This window comes from Mustela erminea, chromosome 5 (genome assembly GCF_009829155.1).
Source record: "Mustela erminea isolate mMusErm1 chromosome 5, mMusErm1.Pri, whole genome shotgun sequence".
Lineage (NCBI taxonomy): Eukaryota > Metazoa > Chordata > Mammalia > Carnivora > Mustelidae > Mustela > Mustela erminea.
In genome coordinates, this window is record NC_045618.1 from 5,128,720 (window position 1) to 5,145,158 (window position 16,439).

A 16,439-nucleotide genomic window follows, 5' to 3' on the forward strand; every position below is an offset into this window, starting at 1 on the left:
TGATTAGAGACCAGCGATAGTGCTAAATATCCTATAATACACAGGACAGTCTCCACAAAAAAAAGAATGATCCAGTGGCCGGAGGGGTCAATAGTGCTGATGCTGAGAAACCTTCTTCTGGATCCTGAGAAACTGATTGGAAAACTCAACAAGAGTCATGAACATGGACTGTTTTCGGAGCACCTAGGTGGCTCAGTTGGTGTAGCGCCGGGCATTCGGCTCGAGTCATGATCCCAGGGTCCTGGGATCGAGCCCTACATGGCGCTCCTTGCTCACTGGGGAGCCTGCTTCTCCCTCTCCGGCTCTTCCTGCTTGTGCTCTCTCTCTCTCCGTCAAATAAATAAAATCTTTCAAAAAAAAAAAAAAAGATGAAAATGGACTGTCTTACTTTTCTGGATCAAGAGGGAGAAGGAAGGGCGGGGGTTTGTTGGAGCTGCGAGGCCGTGGGAGGGTGCAGATTTCCAGGGACACTGGTGTCCTCACAGGCAGGTCCTTCCAACCCCAGCAGAGGCGGTCGCTGGCTTCCTGAGGACAAGCTCTAAGGGACTCCGCGCTTAGGGCTCCCGCATACAGCAGGTGCTCAATGAATGTCTGCCAGGCGAGACTGCACCCAAAGCACCTGTCAGGCGCCCAGCTATGGGTAACACTGGCTGGGCACTGAGGACAAGGAAGAAGATACAAAGTGGGCAGAGGGAAGCCATTAAACCAGTAAGTGACTTGGGGACGTGGCAGAGCCATAAGGCAAAGGTGAGCACAGACCCACCCCAATAACTGGTAAAATCAGGAGAGCTGGCAATGCTGCGATCCTGTCCCAGCGTGACCAGATGTCAGCACCCAATCATTTCTGGCTCCTCCCCACACCCACAGACACCCTGTTTGACTGTCATATAAAGGAGGTTTTCCCAAAGTAGTTTAGCCAGAACTGGCTAGGCCCTGCCCTGAGACCAGATAGGAGGAGCCTGGCTGTAGCCCCCGGCGGGCGGCGAGGCGCTCAGGATGGACCCCGGGTGTTCAGGCGCTAGCTGGTGAAGTATGGGCGTGCTTTATTCAATTTTGCATGACTTCAAGGTTTAATTATTTTATTAGAAAAGTTACTGTAGACATTCCAGAAAACGCAGGTAAGCAAAAAGGAAGAAAACTTTTAAAAGCTCTCCAAATCCCACCCTCTCAGAGAGCGTACCCGTTAGATTTTGTCAGAGGCCCTTCTGTGCATGCACGGACGGGTTTGATTAAAACCAGGTGTGGGTGCTGCTGTGGAGGGCTCTGAGGTGCCCGAAAGCGGGGAGGAGATTTGGGGAGAAGTGGACCCCCCCGGAGCACTCAGGGGACATGGGAGCACCCGAGTGGACGGAGCCACAGGACGGTGGTTGCCCTCAGGAGCCTTGCCCCCCAATTTGAAGGTCAAGAGAAGCCTGGCTGGCTGCAGCCTTCCTCCCTGAGCCTTGCTGGGAAGGTGGGAACCCCCTTTCACAGCCCCTTCATCCCTCAGGCCTTACCCGGCAGGCCCCGCTCTTACCCGCCCCTCCCAGGCCTTCCTGCTCGGGGCTTCTGTCACGTGCTGCTACCATCTTGCCCTGCCGCTGTGTAAAACTGATAACCCGCTCCGGAGAGCCCTGGGCTCTGAAGGCCCTCGGTCAGGGGGGGACCGGCTTCAGGGGGCAGCTTCGCTCCCTCAGGAGTTAAGGCCCCAGGGAAATGCTTGGGTGGGATCCAGAGAACAATACATGCCCCCAGGCCTTGTTTGGGGGAGATAAAGGAAGATGTTGGCGAACTGTCACCAGCTGCGGCCAGGTGGGATTCTCTCCGGAGGAAGGCTCGTCTCAAGGGGATTGGCTTCCATATTCGTTTTCCGCCAAGAGGCCTGTTGTAAAATACGATTGATTGTACGTGAAACTCCCCAGTGGGAGAGGGACAGAGGTAAAGATGGTCTGGGCAAAGCAAGGACAGCTGCTCACTCGCTCGGTCCTCTCCCTCCTCCCCACAAATGAGGCACCTCTGAGCCACACAGCTGAAGGAATCGCACTTCCTGCCAAAGACGGGATGGGAGAGGCCGGCCCCTCCAGGGTGGCAGCCCTCTGAGACAGGGCGAGCCCCTCCCCACCCCCCCACCCACGGTGGCACCCCCGGGGCCAGCCTCCGGGAAGGGTGGGGCACCTGGAGGCCAGTCTCGCTCTCTTTCTGCGCAGGCCTTACGTCTAGGCCAGAGGACATGTGGGGGACTCCAAGCCTAAGGTGGGGCTAGCCCTGTCCCAATTTCCTCTCAATGGGGTTCTCTTGCTCATAGACTGAGGAAGAACCATGACTCACTTCCTGCCTCAGTCTGACTGCACAGGCATTGTTCTCCCAAATGGGGCTACCCCAGGGTGGCCCCTAGGAGTCTCAGCTTCTCATGAGGGAAGTTCCCACCCCAAGCGGGAACAAACCAGACTTAGCTCCCAGCCCGACTTTCAGGACCCCCGCATCCTAACCAGAGTTTCCAGTTTCTGCAGCATCTGAAGGGGTGTCCCAGTGGTACCTCGTTGCATTCCATGAGGACCATCTCCACTTGACTGAGGAGCCAGGGGAGGCTCTCAGAATGGAGTAACTTGTCTAAGGTGGTGGGGTGTGAAATAGGGCCACGGGGGTCTGAACTGGGCTTACCAGCTGACTTGCCACCTAGTGACCTTAGGGATAATACTTGACCTCTCTGGGCCTCTGTTTCCTCTTCTATAAAATGTAAACAGTGCTACATAAAACGTGTCAAAGGAGAATGTATTGTACCCACCTGGTGGGGTTTGTGGGGAGGGAGAAATAAGTTAACACGTGGAAAAGAGCCGAGAATAGCTCCTGGCTCCTGGTGAGCGCTGGGCGGTGTTCGGGTTTTGTCATCAACCCCCCCCCCCCCCCCGCCCCAGCCTCCGTTTAAGGACGCCAAGGATAGGACTGTGCACAAGGTAGTCTCACAGGGCGCAGGAAAGGATGGGCAGAGACTGCTCTACGACCTTGGAATAACCGAGCCCCGGGAGCTCTTGGCCACATTTCCCCTCTTTTCTTTCTCAGCTCAAGCAGTGGTGGCCTCAGCCAAGTAGCACAGACGTTTTCTAGGGCAGGGACCCAGGGAGGGAGAGGAGCCCGTTGGTATATGGCAAGTAGCTTGGATCAGGTTCTGCCAAAACCCCAGATCTCTCCAGCTCTGAGGCCTGCTAGGTAGGGGGCCTTGGGCAAATTATTTAACTTTGTGCTCCTCAGTTTCCTTATCTGTAAAATGGGATTAATAATGTCGGCTTGGAAGGATTATGTGAATTAAATACTGTATTTAAGAAGGAGGCAACCTAAAGTGACTGTCCCCGTGCCGGGTCCGCGGTTGGTGCTTTTTAAAAAAAAAAAAAAAAGGAAAAGGCGTGGGCTGCTCTTTCAGCTTATCCACCTGTCTATATAGATGCAAACAGTCGTGACTCTTCTAACTGTAGGCCCTGGGAAGGTGTGCCTCGCTCGCTGAGGTCCGACCTCAGGAGGAGCTACCCCAGGTCGGTCACCCCGGGACACTTAACTGGGTCATGCCCAAATTTCTGGCTCAGGAATGGGACAGTCGTGGGGGTTCGGGAAAGAGAGGGCCGGCTCCCCCGCAATGCAACCGACACTGAGCTCGGAGTACCTCCTCAAGCCCTTGGCAGCCCGAGCCAAGGGTTCCGAGTTCGGGTCTCTGCCTCCGCCTGCCCCGGGAGCAAGGGGCGCGCAGAGCCGGGAGCGGGGGCGCGGGCAGCTGGGCCCGGGAGGTGGGGGTGTGGGGACGTGCCCGGCGGCCGCCAAGGCTTTGGGATCTCCAGCCCCACTTTTTACCTGCCCCTACCGGGCGCCGGAGGAAGCGGGCGCCCCAGAAGGCCGCAGGGCCTGGGCTCGGGGCCCGGCGCTCTGGGTCCGCGCGGCTCGGGCTCCGAACGCCGGCCGGGGCGCGGGCGGCATGGGCGGCGTGCGCGACGGGCCAGCGGCGGCGGCTGCGGCGGCGGCGGCGGCGGCGGGCCGGGAGCGCGGAGGTGGCGCCGCGAGGGGGAGGGGCGCGGCGGCGGAGGAGGAGGAGCCCGGGCCGCCGCAGCCGCTGACAGCGACGGGAGTAAACAAGCAGCGCCGCCGGGGCCCGGCCGCTGCCCCCGCCCGCGCTGGAGCCGGAGCCCAGGCCGAGCCCTGCCCCTGGTCGCGGGCCGGGCCGAGGCCGCCCGCCGCGCCTCCCCGCCTCCGCGCGGTGACGCTGCTGCTGGGCGCGGGGACGGCGCCGAGCCCAGGCCCCCCGCCGCCGGGCTCTCCGCTCGGCCGAGGGGCGCCCGAGCAGCCGCGGCGCTCGCCTGGAAAAGTTACCCGCCCGGGCTCCCTCGGGTAAGCAGGCGGGCGCGGGGCCCGGGGAGGCAGCGCGCCGGGCCCGGGGAGGGCCGGCCGGACTGGGCCGCTGTGCCCCGGGAGCAGGCTCCGCGGCCCCGGAGCCCCGGCGGGGGAGGGTCGCGGCCGGCCTGACCCGGGCCCCCAGGCCCTGGCTGCCCGTCGCGGCGTTCGGAACGGGCTCGGGGGCCGGCCCGAGGGTGGAGCCGCGGGGAGCAGGAAGGGCGCCCTGCAGCCCACCTGAGCGCTCCGGGCCCGGCTCGGTCCCCGGCCCCTACCGGGGCCGGTACTTTTCCGCTTGGGGCCGGGGCGAGCCCTCTGACCTCAGGAAGCGCCTGCGGGGCCCCCGCCGGGGGCGGGATGGGGAGAGAATTCCAGAGGCGCCGGGTGCTCCCGCCTCCCCGCTGGCCGCCGGGGGCCGCCGCCGGCTCGCCTACTCCGCCGCCCCGGGGAGGGGGAGGAACGGCGGGGCGCGGGGCGGAGGGGATTATTCCCCGCCCGGCCTCGCCCCCGCCCGCACACCTGGGCTACGGAGACTCAGGTGCGGGTCCCGCGGGCTCCGGTAGGCGCTGGGGCTGCCTCCCGCCGAGGCCTGACCCAGGCCCCTTATGTCCCCGTGGGGTGGCTGGACCGCGGGGCCGCCTGCTCGCCAGACAGGTCTGACGGCAGTCACTTGTCTGGTTTGTACCTGCTCTCCGCTTGCCCCGCCGGTGGGGAGGGGAGGTGCAGACCCTCTGCCCTGGAGGGTGTTGGAATCCTATTTTTGACTTGGGAAGTGTGAGGGGAACCCAGGTGATGTGGCCTGGTGAGGGCTGAGCAGCTGCGGGCCAGGTGTGGACACAGCGCAGGAGAGTAGCCAAGCTTGACGTGTTTCAACCGGAACAGCCCAAATTTTACCGTTTCCTATGTGGGGCTTTCATGTAAGATTTGATTTTTTAAAAGGGGGGTGTGTGTAATGTGGCTTTTAAAAAAAAGTTGGAAAATCTCAGATCTAGCAGTTTTTACCACCAAGGAAACTGAGGCCCAGAGAGAGGAAGTAACTTGTTTGAGATCACACAGCAAATTAGTTGAGCAGAGACTGAAAATCAGAATTTCGGGGGCACCTCTCAGGTTTGGTGACCTGGCTTGTTGTCTCTGCTAGAAAGACTGAATCTAGTCCACACCAGACCCTCAGTGCCTGGGAAACAGCAGCCCGCCCAGGGGGTAGGTTCAGTTTAACGCTTCAGAGCTGCTCTCTGTGTTAGAGGTTCCCGGGACCTCTGGAGAAATGGCTTTTCCCAGGAACACAGCCAGAAAGAGCAGTTCCAGCTTTCTCCGTGGCCACAGCCTAGAGCCCAGTCCCATGTGAGGGGGCATCACAGGAGGCTAGAAATAAAGCAAGCCTGGTGGTTTGGGGAGGGGAGGTTTGAGCTGAACTGGGACTCTGAGGGTGAGTCAGTCTGGGATGGGGGTGGGGAGCAGCCCATTCATTCATTGTTCTCAGTGCCTGCTCTTTGGGGAGGGAGGGGGGTGAGAAATCTTCCCTCCCTCCAGGTTGCTGAGGTAGGGATGTGTGGGGGCTTGGGGGCTGTGTGGGAGCCATATCCACAGCTCCCTGCGGCTAGAGATGCTGGGCAGAGGAAGGCAGGCCCTTTCTCCGGGGACTGTTGGGTTGTGTCGGAAGCCTGCTTTCTTTTGGGGGGCTGCAGGGTAATTAAATAGTTGGTTAATCACCTTTAATGCCGAGCAGCTGCAGCTCCATTCACAGTGTGCTGGAACCTGAGCTGGGCCTCGATGGGCCCGTCTTGATTTGGGAGCTTCGGCAGGGCTCACAGCACTGTGGTCCGGGTGCGGGTCGGGTGGAGGTTTACTTGCCATCTGGACCCGAGACGTGGCTATTGCAGTGGCCAGAAGAGGCCTTGTCTGGTTCCTACCTGGTTCTGCCCGAAGGGCCCCACATCCACTATTAAGTGAGAGGCTTGGGTCTCTTCACAGCCTAAGGCCTATGTTTGGCCACCCAGCTATTGCTAAGACTAGCTTTCTGGAAGTTGGACGCCCAAGGCATCACGGGCCTGTCCTGGAGCCCCGTGGACTCTGCCCCGTAACAGGGCGAGGAGGAGCCGTATTGTGGATGCCTCCCGCCATCAGCTGTCAGGTTATTTTGGTGTAAACTGAAAATACCCTGAGAATTGTGTGTTGAGTCCCTCCCAGCCTGCAGGGTGGGACTGTAGGGGCGGACCTCCTTCCACGAGGCTGGTCGTGGCCTAGGGGAGCCCCTGGAGGGGTGAGGTTTCCCAGTGGTGAGCCTGCCTGTTCAGCGCCCCATAGCCTGGGGCGAACTAGGGAGCTTCCTTTTTGCCGCCTGGCAGAGTAACCTCCTTTGGGGCTGGGAGTGGTGGGGGCATCCGGGGCCCTTTGGGCAGGCTTTCTGCTCAATGAGCTTGGCACTGACACAGGATACCTCCAGCGGCCCTACTGGGGCCTCCCCGAGCAGCTCCCCACCCCAGGGGCTTGGGTTCTGGCTAGTCAGGGGCCCTGTGTGGGGACAGTTATGTGGCCCCAGGCAGAGAGGTCCCGCTGCCTGTTTGCTGAAGGAGGAGAAACAACAGGCAGACTATTGATTGAGCCTCACCTTGGCGCTCCTGGCTCAGCAGCCAGTGTTTGCTCTGGCTGCCTGGGCTCAGATGATGCAAGGCTGGTGGGCGTGGAATACAAGGGGGCCGCTGGGGGCCCTGCACCCAGGCCTGGGCAGGGCAGGGCGGGGGCGGGGGGCAGTGTTCCCCAGGAAACAGCCTAGAAAGAGTCTGGGCCCTACTTTGATGATGGCCACCGGCCTGGGGTCTGTCCCTGGAGGGAGGTGAAGCCAGTGGGATCCCCTGTGCTCAGACCCCCAAGCCCCATCCCTCCCAGGGTCACCCGCTGTTTCTTCCCATGCGGCTGTGGGTCTTTGCAGGTAACTCCCTGTGGCTGCGTCTGCTTTCCTGAGCCAGGAGCCCCTGGCAAGCTGGGTGGACACCACCCATTAAAAAACTTTGAAAAGACATTTTGTCAAGTATACCTGGGTAGTTTGGAAAGCGTGCAAGGACACAAAGAAGAAAATAACAGTTATCTGTCATCGTCACCGTCTTGAGAGAATCGTTGCTTAACGCTTCAGCATGTGTCCTTCCAGGTTTTGTTTTGTGGTTATATATAAATATACATGTATAAATAGTTCCTTAAAAACAAAATGGGGTCATGTGTACATACTGCTTTATAACCCATCTCTTTTTCACTTTGATTGTGCTGAACATTTATTCTGTTGTTGTTTCTGATTCTGGATGACTCAAGCCTGATACTTCATCCCACTTCCGTATTCTTATGTGGAGAGAGGCTTAGGAGCCGTGTGTGTGTGTGTGTGTGTGTGTGTGTGTGTGTGTGTGTGTGTTTGGGGGTTCCATCTGGCTGGCCGGCTGACCTTGGGGGGCTGGATTCTCACCCGTCTCCCCAGGCCTTTTCAGGCCTAGATCGAGCAGCCCTGGGGCTTGGAAGGCAGCTTTAGCACATGGCTAGGGAGGGACTGACCATCTCCCCCTCTTCTTCCCTTGTTCCCCTCAGAGCTGGCAGCCCTCGTCCCCTCACAGCCCTGCCCCGCTCGGCCCCATGCCCCCGCCAGTCAGCCCCGGGCCACAGGCAGTGAGCAGGCACGTGGGAGCCGAGGCCCTGTGACCAGGCCAAGGAGACGGGGGCTCCGGGGTCCCGGCCGCCTGTGCCCCCCATGGAGCTGAGGCCCTGGTTGCTATGGGTGGTAGCAGCGGCAGGAGCCTTGGTCCTGCTGGCCGCCCACGCCCGCGCCCAGAAGGTCTACACCAACACCTGGGCCGTGCACATTCCCGGAGGCCCTGCTGTGGCTGACCGCCTGGCGCGCAAGCACGGCTTCCTCAACTTGGGCCAGGTAGGACCAGGGCAGACTACCTCTGGCCTTGGCTCAGGACCTTGCTGGGGGTGGGGCCAGTGAGGGCAGGGGTTCGGGCCCCAGGCCCAGGACTATGGGCTTACCTTGTCGGGACCGTCTGGGTGGGGGCACATTCAGGGCAGCCGGGGGTAGGGGTGGGTGGGGATGGGAGCAGGGGTTCGTCCTGCCTTCTGGCTTCCAACCTAGGTTGTTTGGGAGACCAGACTGTGCCAGGGAGGGTGGGTCCCTCTCTGTCCCCTGCACCCCCTGGCCGGTCCCAGGCCGGGAGCAGATGCCCCACCACCCCCTGGCGTCGTGAGCCTCCCCTTGCAGCCGGTTGTCCACCCCCGTCCGCTGCCTCCCCGGGGACTGACAGATGGAAAGCCCGGCTCAGCCTCCCTGCTCTGTCGCAGATCTTCGGCGACTATTACCACTTCTGGCATCGAGCGGTGACAAAGCGGTCCCTGTCGCCTCACCACCCGCGGCATAGCCGGCTGCAGAGGGAGCCTCAAGTGAGTGCACCCCCAGCCCCTCTGGCTGCCACCCTTCCCTCTCTGGAGCCTCTTGAGTAACCGCCGCCCCCCCCCCACACCCCACACCCTCACCTGCTCACCCTCACTCCCTCACAGGTGCAGTGGCTGGAGCAGCAGGTGGCCAAGCGAAGGAGCAAACGGGATGTGTACCAGGAGCCCACGGACCCCAAATTTCCCCAGCAGTGGTACCTGGTACGCGGCCTCCTCGGGTCGTGGGTCCTCCTCCCCCGCGGCACCTGTCTGGCCACTGAGGGTTCCCATGGGAGGCTGAGGCTGACATGGAGGCCTCCTGGCCTACTTCGTTCTCCCTGCCGAGCATTCTCTCGCTGCCCCTTCCTGCTAAGCCTGGGGGGCGCCCTTCCCGAGTTCTTGACCCTCCCACGGAGCCCAGGCAGCCGGGGACGGCACTGCGGCTGCAGGGGCGGGTAGAGAAGGAGGTTCGGGGGTGGTGACGGGATTCTTCAGCGTACCCCTGACCTCACAGAGCTAACCACATCTTGTAAGTGCTGGGGTGCTGGGGCGGGTTTCTCAGCAGTCTGGCGTCACCCAGCGGGACCTGAACGTGAAGGAGGCCTGGGCTCAGGGCTACACGGGTCACGGCATTGTGGTCTCCATTCTGGACGACGGCATCGAGAAGAACCACCCAGACTTGGCAGGCAATTATGTGAGGAGGTGGGGGAGGGAGGCTGTGATCCCGGCGAGGGGTGTCTTGGGGCGGTCCTGTTCTGTCAGTGGGTCAGACTGTTCCTGACGATGGCCATGTCCTCTCCAGGATCCTGGGGCCAGCTTCGATGTCAATGACCAGGATCCTGACCCGCAGCCTCGGTACACACAGATGAATGACAACAGGTGAGCTATGGTAGGCCCCCCGGCCCCGCCTGGTGTCTCCTCCCTTCCGCTGGGAGAGCAGGGTCGAGCCCGGGTTAAGACCCGCTCCCCCGGAGGCTGACATCTCTGTAGTCGTGCTCCAGTTCTGGTCAGAGCAGGGGTGGCCGTGGAGCGGAGAGCATGGGAGGGCACAGAGGTCGCAGCTGGAGGGCTACGCTGACCTATCCCGTCCCTCTGACTGCTCCACCACACTCTGTCCCCTGCTAATGCTGTGCTCTTGTCCCCGGCAGGCATGGCACACGGTGTGCCGGCGAGGTGGCTGCCGTGGCCAACAACGGTGTCTGTGGCGTAGGTGTGGCTTACAATGCCCGCATTGGAGGTGGGTGTGGGCCGTGGCCACCCTGTCCTGGGGAGGGCCCTGCTGGGGATTTTGTCCCATCTGGCCAGTGCCCATCTATTCCCACCACGGGGCAGTTCCTTAGAGGCTCCCGGACCATGCAGAGCTGAGCCGCCCATGCTGCAGGCCAGGGTGAGGGCCTCTCAGCAGGAGCCTCCCTGAATCCCTGCCGCCCACTCTGAGTCCTTGCAGGGCCGGCCTTGGCCCCCGTGCTCCCCAGGGAGCGCAGAGGCTTGTTCCAGGCCAGGCTGTGTGGTTGAAGGCAGGGTGTGTTCGCTTTCTCCCTTCCGGCTCTTGGCCAGCTCCAGCCTCTGCCTTCCCCTGTGTGTCCTCGGGGTGCAGGGCTGGGTGTGCTTTGGGGGGGGTGCCCCGGCGGCTAGACCCATGCAGCATCCCTCTCCTCACCCCCCTCCGCGGCCAGGGGTGCGCATGCTGGACGGCGAGGTGACGGACGCAGTGGAGGCCCGCTCGCTGGGCCTGAACCCCAACCACATCCACATCTACAGCGCTAGCTGGGGCCCCGAGGACGACGGCAAGACCGTGGATGGCCCTGCCCGCCTTGCCGAGGAGGCCTTCTTCCGGGGGGTTAGCCAGGTGCGGTGGGGGTCCCCACACAGCCTCCTCGGGCCAGGCCGGGGGCTGTCTGCTCGCTGTCCTAGCTCGCTTCCCCCGTTCTCCTCTTCCTGTTTGTGGATGCTTGCATTACACCTTAATTTTATACGAGGCTCGTTTATTAAAACGTTAATGCGGGCGTCTGGGTGGCTCAGTGGGTTAAGCTGCTGCCTTTGGCTCAGGTCATGATCTCAGGGTCCTGGGATCGAGCCCCGCATCGGGCTCTCTGCTCAGCAGGGAGCCTGCCTCCCCCCTCTCTCTGCCTGCCTCTCTGCCTACTTGTGATCTCTGTCTGCCAAATAAATAAATAAAAAATCTTTAAAAAAATAAAAATAAAAATAAAACGTTAATGCACTAGACAGATAGCAACAGAGAAAAACAAGGGGAAAACCCTCAGACTTCCAGCTCCTGCAGTCCCGGGTCTGGACGCTTTGGCAACAGCCTAGGTCTGTGGTTCCAGACAGACAGACAGACTTGCCCAAGTGCCCAACCCAGCAGGGGTCTCACGGGGTGCGGAGTAGGGTGACGTGTGCAACAAGGGGCCCAGTGCCCGGCAGTGCCCTCCCACCAGGCCTCCCCTGGGCCCCGTCTGCGAGTGACCCCGGCCCACTCTGTCCACAGGGCCGCGGGGGGCTGGGCTCCATCTTCGTGTGGGCCTCGGGGAACGGGGGCCGGGAGCACGACAGCTGCAACTGTGACGGCTACACCAACAGCATCTACACGCTGTCCATCAGCAGCGCCACGCAGCTGGGCAATGTGCCCTGGTACAGCGAGGCCTGCTCGTCCACGCTGGCCACCACATACAGCAGCGGCAACCAGAATGAGAAGCAGATCGTGAGTCCCGCCCCGGGGGCGGGGGGCTGCCTGTGGGCTCCGCCCAGGGCCCCTTTTCCAGACCAGGTGTGGCCAGGGAATGGTGGAACAGGAGCCGGGGCTCCCTGAGGCTAGGGATGGGGCCATGGGGCTCTTTGACGCCCCCGAGAAGTGGAGACTCTAAGGAAGTGCGTGGCTTCGAATGGTCTCCAGCCTGGAGCTCAGCCCCTCGAGCCATGGGAAACGGAGACCTGGGGAGGGCCAGGCATTGGCCTGTTCATGGCAAGTGAGCAAGGCCGCGGCTGGGCCCCAGGTGTCCTGGCCCTGGCTCCCCGGCCCTCCGTGGGTGCTCTGGGGCTGTGGGCAGAGCAGGGGGCAGGCTGGTGGCCTCTCTAGTTCCTCCACCCGTTCTCCTGGTAGGTGACCACAGACTTGCGGCAGAAGTGTACGGAGTCTCACACGGGCACCTCGGCCTCTGCCCCCTTGGCAGCCGGCATCATTGCTCTCACCCTGGAAGCCAAGTAAGTAGGAGGGTGCAGAGACCTCATCCCCACCAGCGCCCCCTGCAGGACCGCCCTTGGCCTCTCTCCAGAGAGGCTGAGCCCCACCTCTCCCTGCCCCCTTTGCAGTAAGAACCTCACCTGGCGGGACATGCAGCACCTGGTGGTACAGACCTCGAAGCCCGCCCACCTCAATGCTAATGACTGGGCCACCAACGGTGTGGGCCGGAAAGGTGAGGACAGGGTGGCCCAGCACGCGGGTTGGGCGTGGGGGGCTCACTGCCTCCCAGCTGAGCCCGCCTTCTCTGCCCCGCAGTGAGCCACTCGTATGGCTACGGGCTGTTGGACGCAGGTGCTATGGTGACCCTGGCCCAGAACTGGACGACGGTGCCCCCCCAGAGGAAATGCATCATCGACATCCTCACTGAGCCCAAGTGAGGCCCGGCCCTGGGCTGGGAGGGGTGGCTGGGGCCTGAGGCTTGCTGGGGGTGCGGCCCCGCCCTCCTGGCCAGGCTGGCACACTGTCCCTGCTGTCTGCACAGGGACATCGGAAAGCGGCTGGAGGTGCGCAAGACGGTGACCGCCTGCCTGGGGGAGCCCAGCCACATCACACGGCTGGAACACGCGCAGGCCCGCCTCACCTTATCCTACAATCGCCGTGGCGACCTGGCCATCCACCTGGTCAGCCCCATGGGCACCCGCTCCACCCTGCTGGCCGCCAGGTGCCTGCCCTCTCCCCTGCCCAGCTTTCCCTGCCCCTCACACTCGTACACGTCTGTTCGCGCACTCACACCCTCCTGGACTTGTCACAGTCTTAGTGGCCACCATGTTCTTCTTGGTGGAGGTGCTGTTGGCACTTGAGGAGGGACGGTTTGGTCCCAGGGACTGTCCCACATCAAAGGAATCCCTGGCTTCTACTCATTATGTGCCAATAGTGTGCCTTCCCGTGTCCAGACTTTGCACGTTTCCAGAATTTTCTGGTTGAGAACACCTGGCCTACTGGGAAACAACAGCTATAGGCATTTTCAGCCTAGTGGGGCTGGTGCTGCACTGGGGGAGGGTGTATAGTCCACGTGTTGTGGCCTTGGTGTCCCCTGGCTGCTCTCTGGGGTCCCCCAGAGGCCTCCAACAGCCATGGGCACCCTTCTCCCCCAGGCCACATGACTACTCTGCAGATGGATTTAACGACTGGGCCTTCATGACAACCCACTCCTGGGACGAGGACCCCTCTGGCGAGTGGGTCCTGGAGATTGAAAACACCAGCGAAGCCAACAACTATGGTACTGGAGATGTGTGAGGACTGCGGGGGGACACAGAAGGGAGCTGGGGGGGCCTGGGATTCCGGGGGCAGTGCCAGTGCTCCCTAACTCTTGCCTCCTCCCCCACCCTGGAATAGGGACGCTGACCAAGTTCACCCTTGTGCTGTATGGCACAGCCCCCGAGGGACCGCACACACCTCCCGAGAGCAGTGGCTGCAAGACCCTCACGACCAGCCAGGCCTGCGTGGGTCAGTGGTGGTGGCTGTTTCGGGGTTTCGGGGCCTGAGGTTCGAGGGGGTGGGCACGGAGGGAACCTGTCTTGCAGCCCAGTGCTAGGAGGAAAAGGGGTTTGAAGAGAGCTTGGGATGACCGCGGTTTTGGGGCCGGAGGCTGCTCAGGGCCGCCTTGCCTGCTTAGCTGACACCCATGTCCTTTCCTCTGCCGGCAGTGTGCGAGGAAGGCTTCTCCCTGCACCAGAAGACCTGTGTCCAGCACTGCCCACCAGGCTTCACGCCCCAAGTCCTCGATACGCACTATAGCACTGAGAACGATGTGGAGACCATCCGGGCCAGCGTGTGTACCCCCTGCCACAGCTCGTGTGCCACCTGCCAGGGGCTGGCCCCCACAGACTGCCTCAGCTGCCCCAGCCATGCCTCGCTGGACCCCGTGGAGCAGACGTGCTCCCGACAGAGCCAGAGCAGCCGCGAGTCGCCCCAGCAGCGGCCGCCGCCCCAGAGGCTGCCCACAGAGGTGGAGGCGGAGCCGCGGCCGCGGGCAGGGCTGCTGCCCTCACACCTGCCCGAGGTGGTGGCCGGCCTCAGCTGCGCCTTCATCGTGCTGGTCTTTGTCACCGTCTTCCTGGTCCTGCAGCTGCGCTCCGGCTTCAGCTTCCGGGGGGTGAAGGTGTACACCATGGACCGCGGCCTCATCTCCTACAAGGGGCTGCCCCCCGAAGCCTGGCAGGAAGAGTGTCCGTCGGACTCAGAAGAGGACGAGGGCCGGGGCGAGAGGACCGCCTTTATCAAAGACCAGAGCGCCCTTTGATGAGCGCCTACTGCCTGCCCCTTCCAGCCCATCCCCTCCTTGGGCACTTTTTAATTCACCAAAGTATTTTTTTATCTTGGGACTGGGTTTGGACCCCAGCTGGGAGGCAAGGGGCAGAGACTGCTTCCCACCCCTACCTTCGGGCCCCCTGACTGCCTGAGAGGTGGGGCCCCAGGACCAGCTGGGGAGCAGGGGAGGGCCTCACCCCACCTCTAGCACCCCTTCTGCGTGGAGAAAGGAGTGGAACCGTTAGGACAGCTTTCCAAGGTCCAGGCCCCAGCCGGAATCCCCTGCGGAGTGAAGAGGGTCAGCCCGTCTCTTCCGGGATTCCTGACCGAGCTGCGGCTCTTGTCCCTTCCCTGTTCCTCTGAAGCAATAATGGTCCCCATCCAGGCAGCAGGGAGGCTGGCCTAGGGGGTATTTGAAGGAGGAGGCCACCTCTCCAAGGGCTTTTGTATCCCCAACCCTGTCCCCCGAGTCTGGTGAGCCTCTCGAGGAAGTGGTGATCAAAGGAAGGGACCAAGGCAAGGCAGGTGCTTCCAGGGTGCGCCCGCGCGTGTGTGTCCCTTTGCCCACCTCCACCACAGCTGGCTGCCCGCCAAGTGTGGCTGGCCGGACCGAGCCCCGTGCTGGTGTCCTGACCACCCTACCTTCTCGGGCCCCCTCCCCTCCTGCCAGGGCCCAAGTCCCTGTTTTCTGAGCCCGGGGCTGCCTGGGCTGTTGGCACTCACAGTCCCGGAGCCCCTGGGTGGGTGGTGGGGAGGGACGGTGGCCCTGCCGGCCTCTCCCGCCTCCCACCCGATGCTGCTTTCCCCTGTGGGGATCTCAGGGGCTGTTTGAGGATATATTTTCACTTTGTGATTATTTCACTTTAGATGCTGATTTTTTTTTTTTTTGTATTTTTAATGGGGGTAGCAGCTGGACCACCCACCTTCCCACACCCACTGTCCACTCTGCTGTTCCCCCGGCTACCCTGGCCCTGAGGTGTGGGGGGGCTGCAGCATGTTGCTGAGGAGTGAGGACGAGTTGAGCCCCAAGTCCGGAAGAGGCAGGCGGGCAAGCCAGGTGGGCCCTAGGAAAGGGGATTGTGGGGGGAGGGGCAGGCTGTCATCTGTGTCTCAGATGGGGCTCATCGTGCCAAGGGCTCATGGGTCACTGGTTCTCCAAGTGCCAGGGGTGGGCAGGCAGTGGCACTGAGCCCCCTCCAACACTGTGCCCTTGTGGAGAAAGCACTGACCTGTTCTGCCCCCTTAAGTCCCCCTCTTCTGACGTGCCTTTCGCACCCCTCCCATTAGGACAATCAGTCCCCTCCCATCCGGGAGCCCTCTTTTCTTTCTCTCTCCCCTAGCCCTTGCTGGCACCCAGCCACCTGCCCAGGGGTGTCCCCTCCTCTCCCAACCACCCACCCTTGTGGCCAGCCTGGCTAATTTTGTAAGATACTGGGTTGGTGCCCAGTGATTTTTTTTTTTCTTGTAATTTAAACAGGCCCAGCATTGTTGGTTCTATTTAATGGACACGAGATAATGTTAGAGGTTTTAAAGTGATTAAACGTGCAGACTATGCAAACCAGGCCTGGTCTCCAGCGTGGTGATGCCGCTCTTCCTAGGACCCTGGGACTGCATCCGGGGTGGGGGCGGGGATTAGGACCAGGTGATGACCTGCTTCCCTCCAGGTGGACCCAACGCTGTCTCCCACGGAATTCTAGGGCCTCCTTGGGGGAGCGGTGGGCTGTGGAAGGAGGCAGCCGCTGGAGACAAGCCCCAGGGTATGGGACATGGGAGCCCCAAGAGGAGGACAAGCCGAGGGCTTCCACTCCCTCAGGCCTGCTCTCCAGCAGGGCGGTCCCCCTTGCTCAGGATCTCGCTTGGCTGTAGGGCTGAGGTCTGCGGTGGGGCCTGACTAAAACCAAGATGGATGGTTTTTTGCTGGCCGGTGTCCTGTCAGGAAACTCCATACCTGTCGACTCTCCTGCCCTAGACCCTCTGCCCTAGGCCCTCCGCGGGTCCGAGGTTCCCTTGGGACAGGAAGCCCCTGCCTCCGGTAGGGGGGTGGCAGCCGGCTCCCCAGGACCTGTGCCTGAGAAGGAGGCCTCTCCTCAGGGATATTTACTTGGAAATTTTATTCACATGCTGGCTGGCGCCTGAGCGCTCCTTGGGGAATCCGATGGGGTGGGGAGGCCCAGAGCAGGCTTCC

The 16,439-nt window shown here is 61.9% G+C and overlaps 1 protein-coding gene across 5 annotated transcripts; it reads left to right on the plus strand.

Moving 5' to 3' along the window:
• The first annotated feature begins 921 nt into the window (after positions 1 to 921).
• Positions 922 to 15,816, plus strand: FURIN (furin, paired basic amino acid cleaving enzyme). Of its 5 annotated transcripts, none has more exons than XM_032345513.1 (16): positions 922 to 1,030; positions 7,924 to 8,260; positions 8,674 to 8,772; positions 8,890 to 8,985; positions 9,326 to 9,457; positions 9,566 to 9,642; positions 9,912 to 10,000; positions 10,440 to 10,612; positions 11,252 to 11,464; positions 11,864 to 11,964; positions 12,073 to 12,176; positions 12,260 to 12,377; positions 12,486 to 12,665; positions 13,099 to 13,223; positions 13,340 to 13,450; positions 13,651 to 15,816. In XM_032345513.1, exons 2-16 carry the CDS (start codon positions 8,084 to 8,086, stop codon positions 14,244 to 14,246), a joined length of 2,391 nt encoding a protein of 796 aa, XP_032201404.1. In that variant the 5' UTR covers positions 922 to 1,030; positions 7,924 to 8,083; the 3' UTR covers positions 14,247 to 15,816. The 5 variants fall into 5 exon arrangements, with proteins under 5 accessions (XP_032201404.1, XP_032201403.1, XP_032201406.1 ...); XM_032345512.1 differs by having other exon boundaries at positions 1,029 to 1,118; XM_032345514.1 differs by lacking the exon at positions 922 to 1,030 and adding an exon at positions 4,071 to 4,350 and having other exon boundaries at positions 9,329 to 9,457.
• The last annotated feature ends 623 nt before the right edge of the window (positions 15,817 to 16,439 follow it).